We start from the raw sequence: 18,972 nt of genomic DNA, 5'->3' as shown, positions 1-18,972 counted from the left end.
GTGCCCCTGCAGCGATCACCTGTGTGGAAGTGTTACTATTTCAATCTCACCCAAAACCAGAGGAAACATGGAAGCCTTTCATTTCTATGTGCTTGGCTCAAAGACTCCTTGTGGTGCTGGTGAAAAAAGATTTGAATTAATCTATTTCTTTTAGTGTTGCTCATTTTAATAGGCTTTGCTCTTCATGCTTGTTGTATTGTAATTCTGATTTAACAGCATTTATCAGTAGAAGATCACTGCAGGGCCTTTAATGATTATAGTTGTTCGAGCTGATAATCTGAGACTATTAAATAAGGTCCAATTACTTCCCATTTATTTGTGTTGTTTTTTTCCCTCCAAGTAACAAAATGTAATCCTGAAGTTCATTATTATTCTTTGTATTGTATTCATCTAAATAGATTTTCTACCTAATTAAGGCTGAATACGTTTGTGCTAAACTGACTGTATTTTACAAGGATGTTTTCATTTGTGTGAGAGGGCGTCTTTGGTTTCTACCATCCATATTCTGATTATGTTTAATTTCTATAGCTGCCAGAGATCTATTGTGTGTCTCAGCAATCCACCCTGGGCTGCTCAAGATTGTTTAGATTGGAGTTGGACTAGGCATCCTCATGAATTTAGTTGGAATCTAGTTAATAACAAGTCACCAGGAAGCAATTTCATGTGTTTACTACTGCTCTGAAAGATATAAAATCTGTATTGGCTGAATTCTGGATGAAAGAAATAGAGATGAAAGCTGAGGAATTCAGTTCAGATTAACCATGGTATTTTTTTTATGGGTTAGGTCATTGAGAGGGGAAGGTAAAAAAAATAAAAATGAAAGTTTGGCTGGTAATGGGTATTCAGTGTGGTTATCATGTCCATAGGTTAAACATAGAAATGATTGAGCTTTACCCCTGTTTTTACTTTGTGTTATTTATTCACATACTGTCTCTTTGGGGCGCCTTTGTCAAACAATGAAGCAGTACAATTTGGCAAGAAATAAAAACACAGAACATCTCACATTTTCCATTCAGTATCAGAATAGCCATCAGGGAAAACAATCATGTAGATTTATCAGTTCTTGACCTCACCTGCTGAACTCCTGTTAAGAAGGTGTGTGGCATTAATCAGTGTCTGATGCTGCTCTACAGTGCCTTTTCAACTGAGGGGGTCTGTTCAAGGATCACAAAGTATAGACATTCTTATAAAAAGTCACTTAAATACTTTCCCTTGAAAGTATTTAAGAAGTATTTCAGAAGACTGACTTCCTTGTAAGCTCCTTTGTGTTTGAACTCTTTGTTGTAAGATCCACCTTCTCTAGGGGAGAAGCTGTAGGAAAACAAACCTCCAGGGTTTTCCTGAACTTTCTCAGGAGCTGCAGTTTGCTCTGTCGGGCCAGTCCTCCTTCATGTCTTTCCTGGTTTTGTGGTGAATTCTGTTTAAAAATGTGGCTGTGCTGAAGTGGGTCCAGGAGGCTCAGTAACCCTGGTTAATGTTGCAGGACATGAATGAACTGTCTTTTGAGGGCTGGTTTGCCTGGGAACTGAGCAGTCTTGTATCATGCAGGGGTGGATTCCACTGCCCACACCCAGGCAGAACTAAAGCTGCTGCAAAGCAGAGGTGGGAACCATTAAAATGCTGTGTACACAGATAAAACCCTGTCCCAGCTCAGTGTTGGCACTGCCCCAGCCCAGGGAGTGCTGCTGTTCCTGGTGGTGAATCCCTGGGAGAGGGACCTTTGCCAAAGCCAGGGCTTGTGCCTGAATCTGGAGTCCTGATGAGGTTCAGTGTCATTTGAAAGAGAGCAAAATGTGTAAAGTGGGGGCAGTTACTGGTTATAAATCAAATTCTGTTACAGATTGAGTACATTTGACTGGTCTGTGATGTCAAAGTGCAAACTTTTCTGGGAAGGTTAAATTAGCAGAAAACAAAGTGGTCAGTTTTGGAGTGTGCTTTCACAGCTCCCTCTAGCAGTATTCCAAACTTTTTAATAACCAGAACATCTGAAATTACTGTTGATATAATTATGGCTTTTTGTACAGTTACTGTGCTAAGCTGGAACAAATGTGAAAATCTGTTTGGTCTCTTGAGGGATGCAATATTATTTTACTCCCTAATCTAAATCACTCTGAAAGTAAGTCACATGTTAGCAAAAACCAGAAAAACTATTTTGAGGAAAGGAGCCAAAGTTTTGAAGCTGTTTTCTTTCGATTTCAAACCAGAGCATCTTCCCTTAATGTATGTATGTAAAAAGGGACAAAAGCAACTGCTATTAATGATGTTTTTATGATGTTGTTTCTAGTGTTTTGGATCACACTGCTGAAATTGGTGTTAAGCAAACATAAAAATGGATGGCAACAGTTTTGGAAAGGAAGGGAAAAACAGTCCTCCAAACAATCACCAGTGCAGATGTTCTGAGGGGTCCCCTGTGCACTTTGTGGTGGTCCATCTGTTTCTCTGCATTTTGAAATGCCAAGTGTTGCAATAGTTTTGGGCTGGCTGTGCCTCTATCTGTTAGAGCTGAACATGAAGGACTCCTGCTTTTTCAAGTATCAGAATCCCCCTTTTAACCCAAATTATTGCTTTGTCTCATTTTCCTTTGACATAACAGAAAGCACTGTGTTTGAAGCAATTACATCTTTCATCTTTACCAGCTTGCAAGTCAATAAATCTGTTTTCACCTTTTGCATCTCCCTCTCTAATGAGAGGCATAAAGTAACATAATATATTTCTCATGACATGTTTCTCCTAGGTCTTCAGCCACTGACAATTAAAGTACAATGTACTTATTACAGCAAAACAGAAAAACATATGGAAAAATATAACTACATTAACATCTGCTGCCTTTCCTCCATCTGCTGTCTTTGGCCTCACTTTTGTTCAAACCTGCCAAAAGTACTCATTTTCCAAGGGTCTCATGGCACATCAACCACATCTTCAATTAAAGTTCCCAATTTCTTGTTTGTTTTGATGGCACAATGGGATCTCTGCTCTGCATCCATGTGGCTGCAGGAGGGCTTCAAGCAGTGGTGGTTTCACAGTTTGAAAGATGTGAATGTGGTAGGACAGGAGACAATGGGGTGACCACAGTGTAAAGTTTGTCCTTCTGGGTGCAAAAGGTTTTGATTTCTACTAATAAACAGCCCACAAATGCACAAAGATAAGAGCAGAAAAAGAAGATTTAATTGTAGAGATGCCATCCTCTGACTCCTCTGGCAATTGGAAGGTCTCTTCACTGAAATAATTAACAAGCACTACCAACTAATATGTCACAGCTGTGATTAATATTGAACAGAAACTTGTTTTAATTATCTTTTCATAGTTGTGTTTAAATTCTTCTCTGTCACAAGACAGATAAAATAGATGGTCCTGTGAAAGCTGACCAGGTCTCTGAGGTTTTGACATGAGATGCAGATTTTGAAGCTATTCCCCACCTCTGGGAGCTGTGAGCTGGTTGGATCCTGAGCAGCTCACCCCAGCAAAGCAGCAAGTTCCTGCCCCAGCTCTGGGGCCTCAGCTGTGTGTCATCTGCATGACTGCCCAGGCATTGCATATTTTCACAGGAGGTCAATAATTGGGTGCTTTATTATGTGAAAGGAGGAAAAAGATGTAGTTTTATAGTACAGGTGTTGGCTTTATAGCTGGTCCTCAAGGCCAGCATCTCCACTACTCTGTATTTGGAGAAAGATCTTAGTGTGTTTTTGTTGCTCTCTGTGTGCATGTGCACATTTCTGGTTTGTTTTGCTGTGTCTCTGAGAGGCACATTCCCATCTTCTTCCTTTGCCAGAGGAAGAAGATGGGAATGTGTTCTCAGTACAAAAAGACAGCAAATCCTTCCATGCTGGGGAGAAAATGAGTTGTCAGATAAACTGTAGCTGTGAACATTTGCCATTCAGGCCTTGGTTGCACATGGTCCAGCCATCTCTATAGTATTTATAGGACTTTGTTGATAAAGAAATTGTACAGTGAATAACTTCTCCTAAGAAGGGAGCATTTTCTTACTGTCAGGAGGAAGTGCTCTGCACAATGCAATGAACACCTCTGGCAGATAAATGCAAGCTGCTATTGTGTGCCTTTGTGAGCTGAGTAGGGTTTTCTTTTAGGTTCCCTACAAAGCCTGAGCAGAAGGAGCCTCCCAGCAGCACTGTCCCTCCTCAGGTGTGTGCAGGGATGCTGGAGCAGTGCCTGCCTGCCTGCCTGCTGTGGGCTCTTCCCTTGGCTTTGGTGAGCTGGATCCCTCAGCCGCTGTCAGTGTGCCAGTGCTGTCTGCAGAGCTGGTGCAGCCCTGTCTGCTGATGTTTGGGTCTCTGCTGATTTAAAGGCACATTAGGTTCTCTCTCTGGAAGCAGATTTGGAATTGGTCTAGTGCTGGCTTTTTGTGTGTTGCAAAAATTACCAGTCCTATTGCCTAATGCAGGCTGTTGGCAGAGGAACTCCTTCCAGGGGCAGTGGGACACTGTGAGCTGTACCTCATGGCTTTGTAGTGGGATGCCCTGCTGAGAAAGGGCTGGCTTGTTGGAGGTTTCCTGTGCCCACTCTTGGAGCCATGGTCTTTATCTTTATCCTCCGGCCTTTAGCATGCAGGATACAGAACTATACCTGAAAGAGAACAGCAGAATTTGTGACCTGGGTAACCCCAAATGCATGTTTATGCTTGAACGTGCTTAGCTTGGATGCAAATATAGCTGACAGATGTGTCTTCCAAATATAGGCAAGCAAAATGTGAAGAGAGGCAGTCTGCAGGTGTGCAAACTTACCTGGGGTCTGGCTGAACTGGTGTGGGTTGTGCTTGCAAAAGCCTCTGAGAGTGTTAACAGGCTGTCATTAAAATCCATTTGTCATTACAGACAGCTGGGAAATTCTTCCAAATTCTCTGTATTTGTGCTAGGTGCAGCAAGCAGCAGCAGCTGTTGCTGGGTCTGTAGTAGGTGACAGCAGCAATTTATTCCATGGTTTCCTCAGTAGATTGCAAAGTCTCTGCAGAAACCCAGGCTTTCCCTCCTGAGATAGATGGGACTTTGAATTCAATCAAGCTCAGAGTACCTATGCCCCAGACCCTCAATCACTGCAGATGAAGTGGCTAATACACCAAAGAGCATACATTGTGTCTGAAAAACACACCAGAAGTGGAGTTTGGAGAATTAAATTCTGTGTGTTCAACAGGGAGTGGGATTTGGAGCAGAATTCTAATTCTCACATTACATTAAATGGCTCTGAGCTTAAAATGTGATTTTTGCATTAATATTATAATACTATTTTTAACATCAATGGCAATCAGTATGTAATTGGCAGTGATCTCATGCATGTTCCTGGGTACAGACTGTTCTTTCCCAGTTTTGGAGTATTTGCTTGTTATTCCTGAACTGCATGCTCAGAAGAGGCCCCACAGTCATTAAAACTCTCCCTGCCAGGGCTCTGGCCATTGAGCACCCAGCAGTTAACCTCTCCTTGTGTCTTCTGAGAACCAGACAGGATTAGGACAGAACTTTTCTGCTTGTGGCAATCATTCTCTTAGGCCTGTGTTCTGTGATAGACATCCGCAGTGTCACACTTCATCTTGGAAATATGGTGCTGCAAAGTCTCCAGAGGTTTCTTTATAGCATCTTCCAGTCCCTGACACAACTACAAGAGAGCTGGAGAGGGACTTTGAGCAGGGGCATGGAGTGATTGGGTGAGAGGGGGTGGCTTTACACTGACAGGTTAGGACTGCAGGAAAGGCACAGGTGAAAGATGTGCTCTTGGGCGGCATGTGTTGTGTGTGACACCTGTAATAAATGTAATGAGGTAGCCTCTCAAATGAGTTGATTTTGGATCTAGCCTCTTCTGGTCTATGCCTAGACAGAATTGCTCTGTTGCAAAGATGGTGCTTTCAACAGCAGTGTTAGGTGTCGGTTTGAAAACACTGCTTTCATCTTTGGCTGTGGACACATAAGGGCTTACACTTCTCATGTGGTCCTGGTATGGCCTTCCATTTTTTCAGTGATTTGTAAGCACAGAGATAAGGAGGTGCTGCTAACAAATAGCCTGATAAAAGTTGTAATAGATGTTGATTCAGACCGTGAACCTGCTGATGTATTCCCCATGGTACTGTCAGAACTGGCATTGCCTGGTTTCAAGATCATCTCTCTGTGAGATGACTCTGCCCTGTCTTGAGTGTCTTAGACATCTGTGACAAATAAAATCTGCAATTGATCCAGCACTGTAAAAATAAAGTATTGCAGAGGAAGTAAAACCCGTTTCTTGTAGCCAGCTGAACACCTGATGTGCTGCTTTTTGCTTGTAGCCCTGAACTTCATGAATGAGCACAACTTACTGTCAGCAGCTGCTGCTGCTGTTCTAAGCTGGGAGTGCTGAGTTTCATTTCCTCTGCACTGCAAATGTGTACATCCTGCTCTCACGTGTGGAGCCTGTCTTGAAATCATTGTACTGTAAAAATCACACTTGGCTTTGGTGAAAGCAATCGAGAGGGAAATGCAGATCAAAGGTGGGTGGAGATTTCAGGTTTTGTGGCATTTAACACTTGCACCAACAGGCGTGAGATTGCATGAGGCTGGGGTATTTGTGACATGTCCTTATGTTTCAATGTATATCTAAAGCTCTTGGTTTTACACTTGTACAGACCCTGCTTTATTTTTAGTCCCTGCTCCTCCCAAAGTGATGTCCCTGCAGACACCTGTGTGGTGGGAGTTTTTGTGGTGTTCACTGTCCCTGCAGCCAGGGAAGAGTTGTGTCTGCCTTGGAAGCATTTAGAATTCATTTGTTTATTTCAGATTCCAGCATGTAGACTTGGAGAAGCATTTCCCAGAGGGGGCAAAGCACTTGAAGAAGGAAAATAGTTTAAAGAGGTGAACCATACACCAGTAAATGTGCTGTTTGCTTTGCCTTTTCTCCGGAGGTTTCATCCCAGCCCTGTGCTCTGTCCCAGCGTGGTGGGATCACTGCTGCAGGGCTGGCAAACGGGGGAGCAAAGATTTCCGTTGAAACTTCACACAAGTGTAGTGTCAGATGCTGTGTGAAACAAGAAGGTGCCCACACCTCATCTTTTGGCACTTTGCCATGCTCCAGAGAGGTTTGGAAGGAGCAGGAGAGCGGGCAGGGCTCTGCGCTCCCCAGGACATGGGAGGTGTGCGCCTGTTGCTCTGGGGCAGGCCAGGCTAGGGCTCTCCTTTGTGGGTGATAAGAATTACTGTGAAGAGCCAATTGCAAATCTCCTCTCTCTTCAGTTCCCTTTTAATAACATGCATTTGCTTTACAGATTAGGATTGTTTTTTTAAATTTGAAGACAAAAATCATTTAGCAAGAGTCAGCCTGTGAGAGAGAATGTTGCCAAGATACGTAGAAATATTCTGTCATGGCATTGCCTTAGAGACCTTAGAAAAGGTTTATTGAAGAAGACAGAGTTGTTTTTTTTCTTTGAAGATCCATTGAAGATGGATACAGGACAAGTGGTGGGAGCCAGGCTCTGAAAGTAATTTTTTTTATTTTTGTTTGGTCGTTCCTGGGAATGAAGGTTGCCTTGAAACGATATTTTGTTTATTTTGTTTCTCGTTGGCTTTCAATGAACACCAGCAAATCTGGGGAAGGGGCTGGAGCACAAAGCCTATGAGGATGAGATGAAGGAGCCAAGGAGGCTCAAGGGTGACCTTATGGCCCTCTAGAGCTCCCTGAGTGGAGGCTGCAGCCAGGTCAGGGTTGGTCCTGTCTCCCAGGTAACATGCAACAGGACAAGAGGAAGTGACCTCAGGCTGTGCCAGGGAAGCTTTAGATTGGATATTAGGAAAAATTTATTCATGGAAAGTGTTGTCAAGCACTGGAACAGGCTGCCCAGGGAAGGGGGTGGGGGTCACCATCCCTGGAGGGATTTAAAAGCTGTGTAGGTGTGGCACTAGAAGACATGGTTTAGTGGTGGACTTGGCAGTGCTAGATTAATGGGCTTCATGATCCTGAAAGTCTTCTTCTATTTAAATGAACCTGTTTCTGTATAAATGCTATTCTTTTCCTTAAAGTAAGTCTGAGAAAAGAAAGTGATTTCATGCTTTCACTTAAACATTAGAATATATTTTTTTTAAATATTTCTCCCCAAACTAGAAGTATTTTGTTTGTTTGAAAAATGTTTGGATTTTAGTTTATGAGTTGTTGTCTGGTGTTGGGTTTTTTTAAAGCTCCTTTGCATTCATCTGTGTCTGACAGCTCAAACTCATTGCAAACTAGACATTTTCATGGAGAGAGAAACATTTTATTCACTCACTAAACAACTTCTTCTAATGAATAAGCTATTTAAACATTTCCCATTGCTGAGCTTCAGAGGTCAAACTGATACTGACTCCCTGCATGGCCTGGGACAAGTCATTATCTCTCTCCTTTATCTGCAAACCCTGACTGTTAAATAGTTCCTCCCAGAAGAGGTGTGAGAAACAATTAGCTCATGCTGATAAAATGTTTTGAATACAAAATGTGGTTGATAGGTGCTAAAAGATGCTCTCATCAGTCATCATTAGTGATGCTGTCATTTCCCAGTCTGATTTTTTGGTTTTGTGCTCCGCAAGTGGAAAGGAAACAGGACAGACTCCAAAGGTCTATCAACATTTTTACTCCTGTCTTCAGATGTTTTAATAACCATTCATCATTGATTTTATCTGCTACTGTTCACTTTTGCAAACAGAGATATTTCCATATCCACAGATCTCAAAATTGTGTCCCCCATAAGTTTTCACAGCTGGAGCAAAGGCAGCTCAACCTCACCCATCCCTGATGCAGACAAATATTTTACATGGTCTATTCCTTTTTCTTTTTATGATAAATTTTGAATGTTGCAAAGTTATGGGCTGTGTATTTATCTAAGAGCATCAGAGGAGGAACATAATGGTTAAGAGCTGACACCTGAGCCTGACTCTGACCTTCCCAGGGAGGGTTCAAACATGTAGGAACTCAAAAATAAAATAAAAAAAGGGAAAAATTGGGAGGGATTTGTTTTGTGGCAAAGTTACTTCACTGAAAGAAAGCTCAGGCTGTAGTCAGGTGTAGTCATTGCTTTCTGCAGAGCAGTGAGGCAGTTCTGGGTTACCAAACTGTGATAGTTAATCACAAGGAGTGAAGGAAAGCACTGAAGCACCTACTTTTGCTCCTTTGAAACCTGTGTCTGTTTTCTCATGGATATTTAATGGTGTCAGGGTGAAGTGTCTGGTTAATCACTGCTCATAAACCTGTGTAAAACCTCCCTGCTCCATCTGAGACAGGGCTTGGACTCTGGCCCAGTGAAGAAGAGATGCCAGTGCAGGTGACTTGGGCACCCCAGAGGCCTCCGAGCTTCTGTCTGCTGCAAACCCCAACACAGGGGTCTTCTGCAGTGTGTTGGATTGTAATTGATCTATGTTGTCATGTAAGAAATGCTTGTCATGCATGGGATGTGACTGTTTAGTAAGATGAGTGTAATTTTTCTCCCCATTTATAGGATGGCTATTTTTCCCACCGACCGAAAGAGAAAATGCGAACAGACAGCAATAATGAAAATTCAGTCCCCAAGGACTTTGAAACTATTGATAACAGTAACTTTGCTCCCAGGACTCAGAGACAAAAACACCAGTCTGAGCTGGTGAAAAAACCCCTCAGCAAACAAAAGGAGCACTTGAGAAAGAAGCTGGAAGAGGAAAAGATGAAGGAGAACCTGCTGCTGGGGAAGAACTCCAACGAGGTGGTGCAGTTCAGCGATCACCTGGGAAAAAACAGCAGCAACAGCAACAACCTGAAGGAGATTGACAGGTTTCCCACAGAGCAGCTTTTACAGAAGCTCGAGATCAGCTCCCCTGAACTGAAGTACGACCAGCCCCCCAAGTGTGAGGTGACGGGCAAGGAGGCGATCTCGGCCATGTCCCGCGCCAAGTCCCAGCAGTGCCGCCAGGAGATCGCGGACGTGTACTGCCAGCACAAGCTGGGGAAGCTGATGCCGGAGCAGGTGACGCGTTTCTGCGCCCTGGAGGGTAAGTTGGGAGATGGAGATGTCAAACACTGTCTTGGGGGAAGCATTCTGCGTAATTGGAATGGCCTTCTGCTGACAGAAATGGCTTTATTGAAGGAATGTGTAATGGGCTTGGCCCACAAAAACAAGGGAGGCTTTGAATTCCCTTTGAACAAGGGAATAATGTGGATGTCACAGGATCCCTGGTGGATTCCTGTAGAATTCACTTCCACCAGATTTCTATTGCACAATGTGATCTAGGCAGTCAGCTGCTACTCCTGTTTCTTTTAGTTCTTAATCTACAGACACAGAGAAGAATAGGGATCTTGCCACACAGTGCAGGAGTTGTGTGCTTTTTGGTAATCAGAGAACAGCCATTGTGGATTTTGGAGCTTTTTTGCTAACCAGTACATGAGTGGCATTGCTGTTATAGCTGTATGGCTATTTTTCTGCCACAGTGGAGTCCTAAGCATGTTGATAACCAAGGTAATTATTAGAAGTATATGAAAAAAATTCCAAAAGCACTGGGAAAAATCCAATTTTGTGGCTGACTTCAATTTTTAACGTTCTTGAATCAGCAAAAGTTATTTTCAAAATCACTGCTGGAAAGTCAGTTACCTCTGCTGGCCTAAGCCAAGCTTTGATTGTTGCTTTGGTTTCTCTATGCCCTCAGATCACAAGTTACCTCTCAGCTTGCTGTCAGGTTGCATGTCTGAGCTGACCTTTTTCTACTTTTCAAAGAGTGCTTCATGTGCCACTGTTCATCCAGCTGTAAGATCTACATAGAGTAAAATAGCGTTGATCAAAGTGGGTATTGATCAAGGAGCAGCATTACCCACAGCAGCATTTGTTTATACATTTAACAGTCCAGAGTCCCCACCCTGTAACTGGCCATGCACAGGAGGATATGCCATGTCTTTGTCCAAGCTGAAAGTGCAGATGGGATTTATAAACTAGAGAATAGGTCTTCCTTTGAGACTGTAGAATAAACATGGGGATCCATGGAAACCAGGGGATATTTGGTTCCTTTCATTGGGAGCATTCTCTAATGGCTTGTTTACTGCACCATCACAAGGCAGTGGTTATGCAGGGTGATTTCAGTGTGGTAGGCAGAAGGATAGCATTGCTATTGCAGAGATTAGGAGGTTAAATTCCCTGCACAGACAGTGAAAAAGAGGAGCTGCCCCAGACAATGTATCCAAAAAACCACATCTCCCTGTAACAAGATTCCTAGGCTTTTAATTTAGATGGTGCATCATACCAGGATGACTGGCCTGAACACCCCCATTCCCTACCCCAGTGCATCTGTGACTGTTTGTTTTGGTTTTCTACCATGTCTCTTTTGGTGTTTTTTCTCCCTTTCTTATCATGGTAATACTCCAAATTGTTAAGCTGGGTGGGCAGACACTGTAGACAGTTAATGGAGCAGGCAGAAGACATGGTGTCCAGTGGGAAGAAGGGAAGAGGAACAGTAAAGGCAGCACTGTGGTCTGTGAGACAGCTGAGGGAGGCCAGCACCTTGCAGACACTGCCCTACACTTTTGGGATCTAGAAGATGTCTTAGTAATGGGACTGATGCTGTAAATCTTGTGTAGGTAAATGTATCCCATACACAAATATGGGAGTGATGTCCTGGCCAGAGCTGGGAGGTGTGTTGTCATTAGTGGGGGCAGACACTGCAGCTGTGCAATTTTGCACACGCCCTTGGTTCCATGCCCTGCTTGGTAATCTGTGTCCCAGGGATGCAGAGTGACTTTCCAGAAGTTTTAAACAAGTGCCATCCTTAAAAATAGGTTTCTCAATAAATATTTACTGCTTCTTTTCTAAGTAGAGGATTTATCTCTTATGCCCTGAAGTCAGGATAATAGTATGCTCTTAGACCCAAGAACATTTTACACTTGAAGCCTTTCAGCATATCACAGTGGTATAAATGCTTCCATTGTAATATCAGAGTAAAATTCTCAGGAAAACTGGGAGCTACAAATACGTCTAGAAAAATGATGAAAATGTCCAAATGTGATTAATTTAGGAAAAAATCCTGTGGTATGGATATATACCACATTAAAATATTAGGTGCATAAAGATTGTGCCTAAAATTTTTAGGTTTGCTGAGCTAGAGTTTAGTTTAATTTTTTATTTTAAGTGGTGACACTTGTTGAAAAAGAATAATTGAGAGGCAGGTTAGCCTAGCCAGATGGATGCATATGGAAAATGTTGATTTTTCTTTGCCTCAAGGTTATTTCCTCCTGCCTATGCTGACAGCTGAAGTTAACCACTTCAGCTGCCAGATTTCCTTGGCAGAAAGTCTGGACATCCTGTGTTCCATACAAGGTTGCTGTAGAGCAGATTTGGGAGCTTGCTGTGGAGAAGTGGTAGTGCATATGGAATGGGAGATGAGCTGCTAATGCAGGAAGCACCAGTGCACAAGAAGATTGGGTCACCAAACCTATGGAGGAGATGCAGACCTTGACATCATTTCCCAAATGTTTGAATACAGAACTGTCAAGACAGGCATGGGGGAACCCCAAAACTGAAGGCACCCAGTGCCTACTGGAAGGCCTTGTATGTATAGAATTTGGTAGATCCCTTGAATTTTATAGGCCTGCTAAAGATCCATCGTCTGTGTTTCAGTGTGTTGTGGTCCCATATCTCTCCTCCCACTGTAGAACATAAATACTGCTGTTCTTTACTCACAGAGTGACTCCATCCCTCATGGAAAGTGACTTCATCAACTCTGTTGGTCCTTGAAAGGAATTGGGCTTGGTTATGGGAGATGTTTGTGAAATACTGCACATCAGCTTTTGGGGATGTTTGTGAAATACTGCACATCAGCTTTTGGGGATGTAGGACACCCCGTTGGCGGGATTGCTGGTAGGGGTAGATGTGGGTAGAGGCACTTGTTGTACTAAAAAAGTGATCTGGTGTTTTTCAGCAGCAGTCACACAGCTGGGGTCTGAGCCTGTGTGTTCAGCATGTGAGTGTTGTTCCCATCAGTTTGGTTTGAACAAAGGTTTCCTGTCTGTTTTCAGCAAAACTGTGAAGTATAAATATTTATGCATTGGAGCAGCACATTCATCCATTATCCCAACGTATAAACGTGTTCCCAGTGCTGTGGTTTCCATTGAGATGTCATCCAGCTTTTAATCCCCTTGGATCTTGTCTCAGCTGATCAAAACCATGACACTGCTAAGTGTAGCTATCAATCATGGACAGGACTCCATCCAGCTGGATTGTCATAAATGTTAAGTGATACATTCACTTCAGTGCTTATCAAGGAGAACAGGATCATACCAGCTGTTACTTTTTAAAGTGTTTTATTGTTTCCAAAGGCAACAGGCAAAGGAAGTTGATTATCAGGATGTTCAGTGATAAAAGGAAGGATTGTTAAAATGAAGAGCGTGATGTCCCCTGCCTGACGTGCAGGTGTTATTTCCGTGAGGGCTGCAGTCCCTCTGGGGGCACGGCTGCTGGAGCAGTAGAACAGGACATGGCACCTTCAGCAGTCACCTGACTTGCAGAGCAGGTGAGCTGGCATTTCCCTGCAAGCTGGTCCTAAAAACACAACACAGATGCTATGGCACAGGAGATTGGTGTCACAGGCTTTAGGTGCAGCCTTACCCAGTCGTGGCTGAGAGCAGGGCAAGGGGCAGCTTGCAGGTCTCCCTTGGCTCAGAAGGGAATGTTTGGCCTTTGCAGAAGTGTGTTTTGGGGAAAATGCATTCAGCAAATGTGAGCGGGGAAGTGTAGGCTCAAGATTAGAGGAGGAAATAGCAAATCCAGTCCTGTGCAGGTTGAGAAGATACCCACAGGCATCTTTGGGGGAGTTCCTTTGGTCCCAGGAGACATGGTACAGGGATGAGCAAGCTGTGGACAATAATCAAGCTTCCCTCATTCCAAATAATTTATCAGCACTGAAAGAATTTTTGCAGATCAGACTGCCTTCTCCCTGGTTACTTATTGATAATGTTGCTCTGGCACACTGAAGCAAGTGCTTTCAGCTTCTTAGAGGCTGCTGAGAAGAAAATTTTCCATTTTATTTTAGAAACACAACCTTTTGGTTTTCAAACTGAGAGAAAAGGGCTCTGGAGCTCTGCTTACTGAGCAACACACAGGTAATAGCAATCTGAATGTCCATAATGTTTTTATCTGATGACTACAAAGCACTCAGCAGAAAGAGGAGTGATTCATAGGGAGGGAGAGGAGAAGCCACAAGATGCCAAATACTTTTGGGGTGGAGCAGAGCTGTTCTTCAAGGCATGGAAATGAGAGCATCCTCTACAGAATTTTAAAAGAATGGGAGCTGTAATGAAGCAAATAGAGGATTTCATCTGCTCAATATGCATGTATGCACACAGTGACATATAAATGTGTGGTTTGTTTAGCTTTTAACTTTTTGGCAGTGCATTTTTGGACTCACTGGGTTTGATCTACAGATCATTGAACCCCAGATTTGTCTTTTTCTGCTGGTTTCAGGATTCCAAATGGCATTGGCTGCTGCTGCTGCCTTCCTGTGTGTTAATCTGTTAGTGTGACAGAATCACTGTGGTGAGCTGTACACAGTTTAAGGAGCATATAAGAGCCACTGCACATGCAGCCCAGACAGCATTTTAATTTGCTGCACCGCAGATGACTCTGGTTGCAGTAAATTTACTGTGAGTAGACTAATTGCAAAATAACCCTAATTGAGTAGTTATCAGCAAACAACATTCTGTGGAACAAAACTGCTTACAATTAATAGCATTTAAGCCATGCACTGGTATTCTGCAGAATGCTAAGATGTAATTACACCGTGTACAGAGATTGTGTTCTGTTCTGGAAACCATGTTTCCAGCACTGCTTTCATTATAAAGGGCTGTTTCAAAATTCAGTACTTGCATTTTAGGCTAAATGAATTTATGAAATAAGTGATGTGTCTCTCCCCTTAACATGTGTGAAGCAGAACCAACTCTAATAAAACCAGTGAAGCTGTGGCACTGCCAGGAGAAAAATGAGTGGTGCTACTGTCTGGTCACGTTAGGCCTGTCTGATCACCTGTGGGTCTGGAGGCTGCAGAATTGGTCCCCAAGAGCAGACTTGCAGAAATCACCTGGCACGTGGCATCTCAAGGAAATGCTGGGAGCAATACATGACACCAGGAGTGGGGGGCAGAAGGGATGGAAAATTTATTGTCAGCAGTCCTAGTTCTCACCAAGCCCCTGTTTTGGAAAATGTTATCATTTTATGGAGCATTAAAGGGGGAGAGTGGGCAAGCGTGGGAGGGGATAATGGCTGAGTATGTCCTTGCTGCAAACCTCCTGGGAAGAGTGTGAGGATACCAGAAGCTCAGTGAGTATTTTGATAAAGATTACTGTGTATGTACAGAGATGAAAGAAAAGTACTTAAGTGATCATTAATGCTTCCCAGTGATCCTGAAATGTGCGGACAGTGTTGGTGGGGGAAGTCAAATACAACTGTGGCTAAAGAAAATTGTTCATATCAAGGTATGAGCTGGGGGAGTGGGGAGAAGAATCAGAAGGGCCAAGAAACCCAACAAAAAACAAAAGCACCAAACCCAGCCTCCCCCTGTACAAAGAACATTTGAGCCCTACTCTTTTTCATGTATAATATCTTTCATATAAAATTGTTGTTGGACCTCTGGAGTGGACCCATTATGATGATTTTAGCAGACAGACCCTGAAGAGGAAACATGACATCTAATTATCTTAATTTTATTCAATGCTAAGCAAGCAGCTGTGTACATTAGTACTGGACTGAGATTGAGTTAAGCTTCAGTGTTATTCTTTCCTAATTTGACATTCCAACCATAACAAAACTGTGTCAGGGTGTCAGTGTAACATATTAATTGTAAGCAGGCAGCTTTTAGATTTGCTCTTTGTTTGAAGCCCAAAATGCCAGCAAGGACAAAGGAGCACAGATTCAGCTCTGTCTCTCTAACCACTGCACTTCTCCAAGTACCATTACTTAGCAAATACTCAGTTTTCATGGGAGTCTGCAGCTGATGAACTATTATTTTGAGAATGGGGAAGTGTTATGTTCCAGAAATGCCATGCTAGCTGCAGCTCGAGGCTGCCACAGTTTAGTTTGAGGCCAGTGGCACTGAGTGTATTACTTTTAAAATAATTGGGGGGGACGGGAAACTATTGACATTTAATTTCTTCCTCCTGAGCCGAGGCAAAGAATTTTTCTGTTTTGTGGCTTCTTGAAATAATGCCTTGAATATATACAGAGTTTGTTACTGTATTAAAAATATAATTAAAGGGAATGCACCCTGTTTCAGGAAGGTTTTTAAAAAGGTACATTTCTTTGATGTATTTCGGGAGTCACTGAGCTTTATGAGATCACTGGTTTGTAATGGCTTCCCCTGGAAATGAGGAAGAGTTGTTTAAGAGATCTAACTCTGAATTAAAATGCCAGCAATCTAGGCAGGAAGCCAATCTTACAGGACATTATTGCCATTTTAAGATTCCAAACCATAATTTGTTTCTGTTGCAAATATTTCTTATGCAGAAGGTAGTTTTAAAACATCCATCTTTTTTCTCCGTGGGCAATCATGACTTCCATAGAAAAACTGAATGACAAAAATCCGTAGCTGAGCAACCTTGAAAAAGATTTTGAAATTGCTCATTGTATATTTAGTCTTCTAAGTAAATGCTTGTCTTTGATAGTTTGAGAGCATGTTAGAAGTTGAATAGCCCTGATTCACTGCTCACACTATTTTAGTATCCAGCTACCTCACTGATTTATCACTTAGTTGTGTCAAATAAGTTACTCCTGATTGGCACCTTTGTAAGGAGGAACAGAGCACTCCCATCTCCCAGTCCCTACTGCTGTCACCATCAGGCTCAGCTGAATGCACAGTAAAGTCTGCAGCATTTTACAGTTTTACTATAAAATAAGATATTGGTTTAAAGTCCTGGCCCTACTGAAAGGACCATGGCAAGCGTCCATCATTTTTCCTCTCTAGCTTTCTCACCACCCCCCAGGGAGGGCAAAGAATTTTTCAGTCCTTTCTTAAAGGGCTTGTTGCAGGCTGAATGATCTCTGTCAACTCTTGTGTTCAGGGCTCACCCATTTGTCCTCATCCACAGATGTTACTGTAAAAATTCTGGAAGATTTAAGCCAAAGAACAAAATTATGCTTCAGGAAAATCATTGTCTAGTAACTCGAACTCTGTGGTCTCTGGAAAATAATTTGCATAGCAATTTTATGTGCTTTCAATTTGTAAAATTTGTAGGATTTCTTCTGAAGGCCTGAATTGCTTTTTGCCTTTTAAAACAGAACCCTGTGCCTGAGAGCACTGTCCAAACACTCCCTGAGGTCTGTCAGCATTGGAGCCCTAAGCACCTCCCTGGGGAGCCTGGTCCAGTGCCCAACCATCCTCTGGGTGAAAAACCTTTTCCTAACATCCAACCTGAACCTCCCCCAGCAGTCTGCAACAGCTGGAGGTCCTGTCAGAGAGCACCTCCAGAAGAGCTGTCAGTCAAAAGGATCTTTTTCTACAAATCTCATTGGAAGCCTCACTACTCAGCTGAAGTTCTGGGCAGCCCTCAGTGTAACTAGAATATAATTGTTTATATGATTCTCTTTGTTGCAAGGTGATTCTGTCTCTTTTGTGGAGACTTTCTTGCCCATACTAATGGAAGTGTTTTGTTGAAGTCTTGATTTATTTCTGTAACTCATTACAAGTTGTAAGAGAAACACTTTGTTGGTGACTGGCTGTAAACAGCAGCTTAAGCAGCCTGGCTGCTTACTCACCTGTGGTTTTAATTGCAAATGGAGGGTTCCAGGCAGCTGGTGGATATTGCTGTGCAGTGGAGCATGGCAATCCCTGCTTCTCTCAGGCTGAAGCTCTGTGTGTGTTACTGTGCTGCACAGTCGTGTGGAGCTCGACAGGAGCATGACTAAACAGAACCGTACATTTTCATGTTCTGCATCTATTTCTGGGCTGTGATTCATTCTGGGCAATTTAGTGAATAGTAGAGAGAAAAAGGGAAGTTCAAAAGAGAAATTTACTGCAATATATGTTTTACCCATTTGTACTTTCTCTTGGGCATGGGACTGAGGCGTAGGTGCTCTGGAAGAATTTCCCTGTGACACTGAGCAGGTTTGAGGATCTGTCCCCAGGTCATTCTCTCTGTCTGAGGCAGTCACTTTCTTTGGTCATTTATTGAAAAGAATGTGAGGAATGTACCCCCTTACAGCAGGGAAAGCTGGACAGGAGAACCCAGCCTGGCTCATTTGGCCACCTTGTCAGAGAAACAAATGGCTAAGGAGAGAGGTGTGTTTGAGATTAATTGTAAGGAGAGCTACCAGGAGACATTGTGGAAAAGACTTCTGTATAACACACACTAGACTTGCCAAGCCAGAGCTGAGGGAGGCTACATAGAGCTGAAGTGGTTTTGTAAACAAATCTGTAATTTTTTACCAGGAGGTGCTCACAAAGCCAAGCTTCCTGTGAAGTGCTCAAAGCAAAGCGGGCTAGAGGTGTAACTGATGTAATAAAGTAGCTTTGCAGACCCCTCTTAAGAGATGTCTTACTTCAGTAAATTTATTCTATAACCTTGAACAGTGAACCATAAAATGTCTCTATTCAATTCTACCACCAAAATTTTAAATTCACTGAGAAATAAACAAGGCAACTTTGTTCTTATAGGAGCAAACAAAGATAAAGAGGCAGGGGTTCTTGTCTTACCACTCTGTGGAAGTTCATAGTCCAAAGCAAAGCCCATCCATCCAGCACTTGGGAATAAGAACAGTTGTATGGCAGCTCTGATTCTGAAAATGTTCTGCCTTTCAGATCCCTGAAAAGCAAATGAGAAAATCACTTCTGACAGGCTCATGAGGAATATTACAAGGGAGCTTCAGACATCTCTGGCATTCTTAACCTGGTCATCAAAAAGGAAATCTTAGTGAGAAATCCTACTAGATTCAGCTCCATCATTTACAATTAAAAAAGGCTGAAGTTAGCACACAAGTTCACTCATTTTTATTTCTCTCAATCATTTCTGGGCATTTGTAGACATAATTTGCCAAAT

The 18,972-nt window shown here is 42.7% G+C and overlaps 1 protein-coding gene across 1 annotated transcript in view; it reads left to right on the top strand.

Moving 5' to 3' along the window:
* The window catches only part of XYLT1 (xylosyltransferase 1), a gene marked incomplete at both ends in the record, with an annotated part of 321,569 nt that overhangs the window by 78,292 nt on the left and 224,305 nt on the right, over positions 1-18,972 (top strand). Inside the window, one exon of the mRNA XM_084216617.1 lies at positions 9,434-9,959. Coding sequence (XP_084072743.1) covers positions 9,434-9,959 — 526 coding nt within the window. The remainder of the gene's footprint in view (positions 1-9,433; positions 9,960-18,972) is intronic.

The sequence above is a fragment of the Fringilla coelebs genome, assembly GCF_963513975.1.
Source record: "Fringilla coelebs genome assembly, chromosome: 16".
Taxonomy (NCBI): Eukaryota; Metazoa; Chordata; class Aves; order Passeriformes; family Fringillidae; genus Fringilla; species Fringilla coelebs.
The sequence above is the reverse complement of the archived record's forward strand: the minus strand, read 5'-3'. Positions and strand labels throughout refer to the sequence as shown.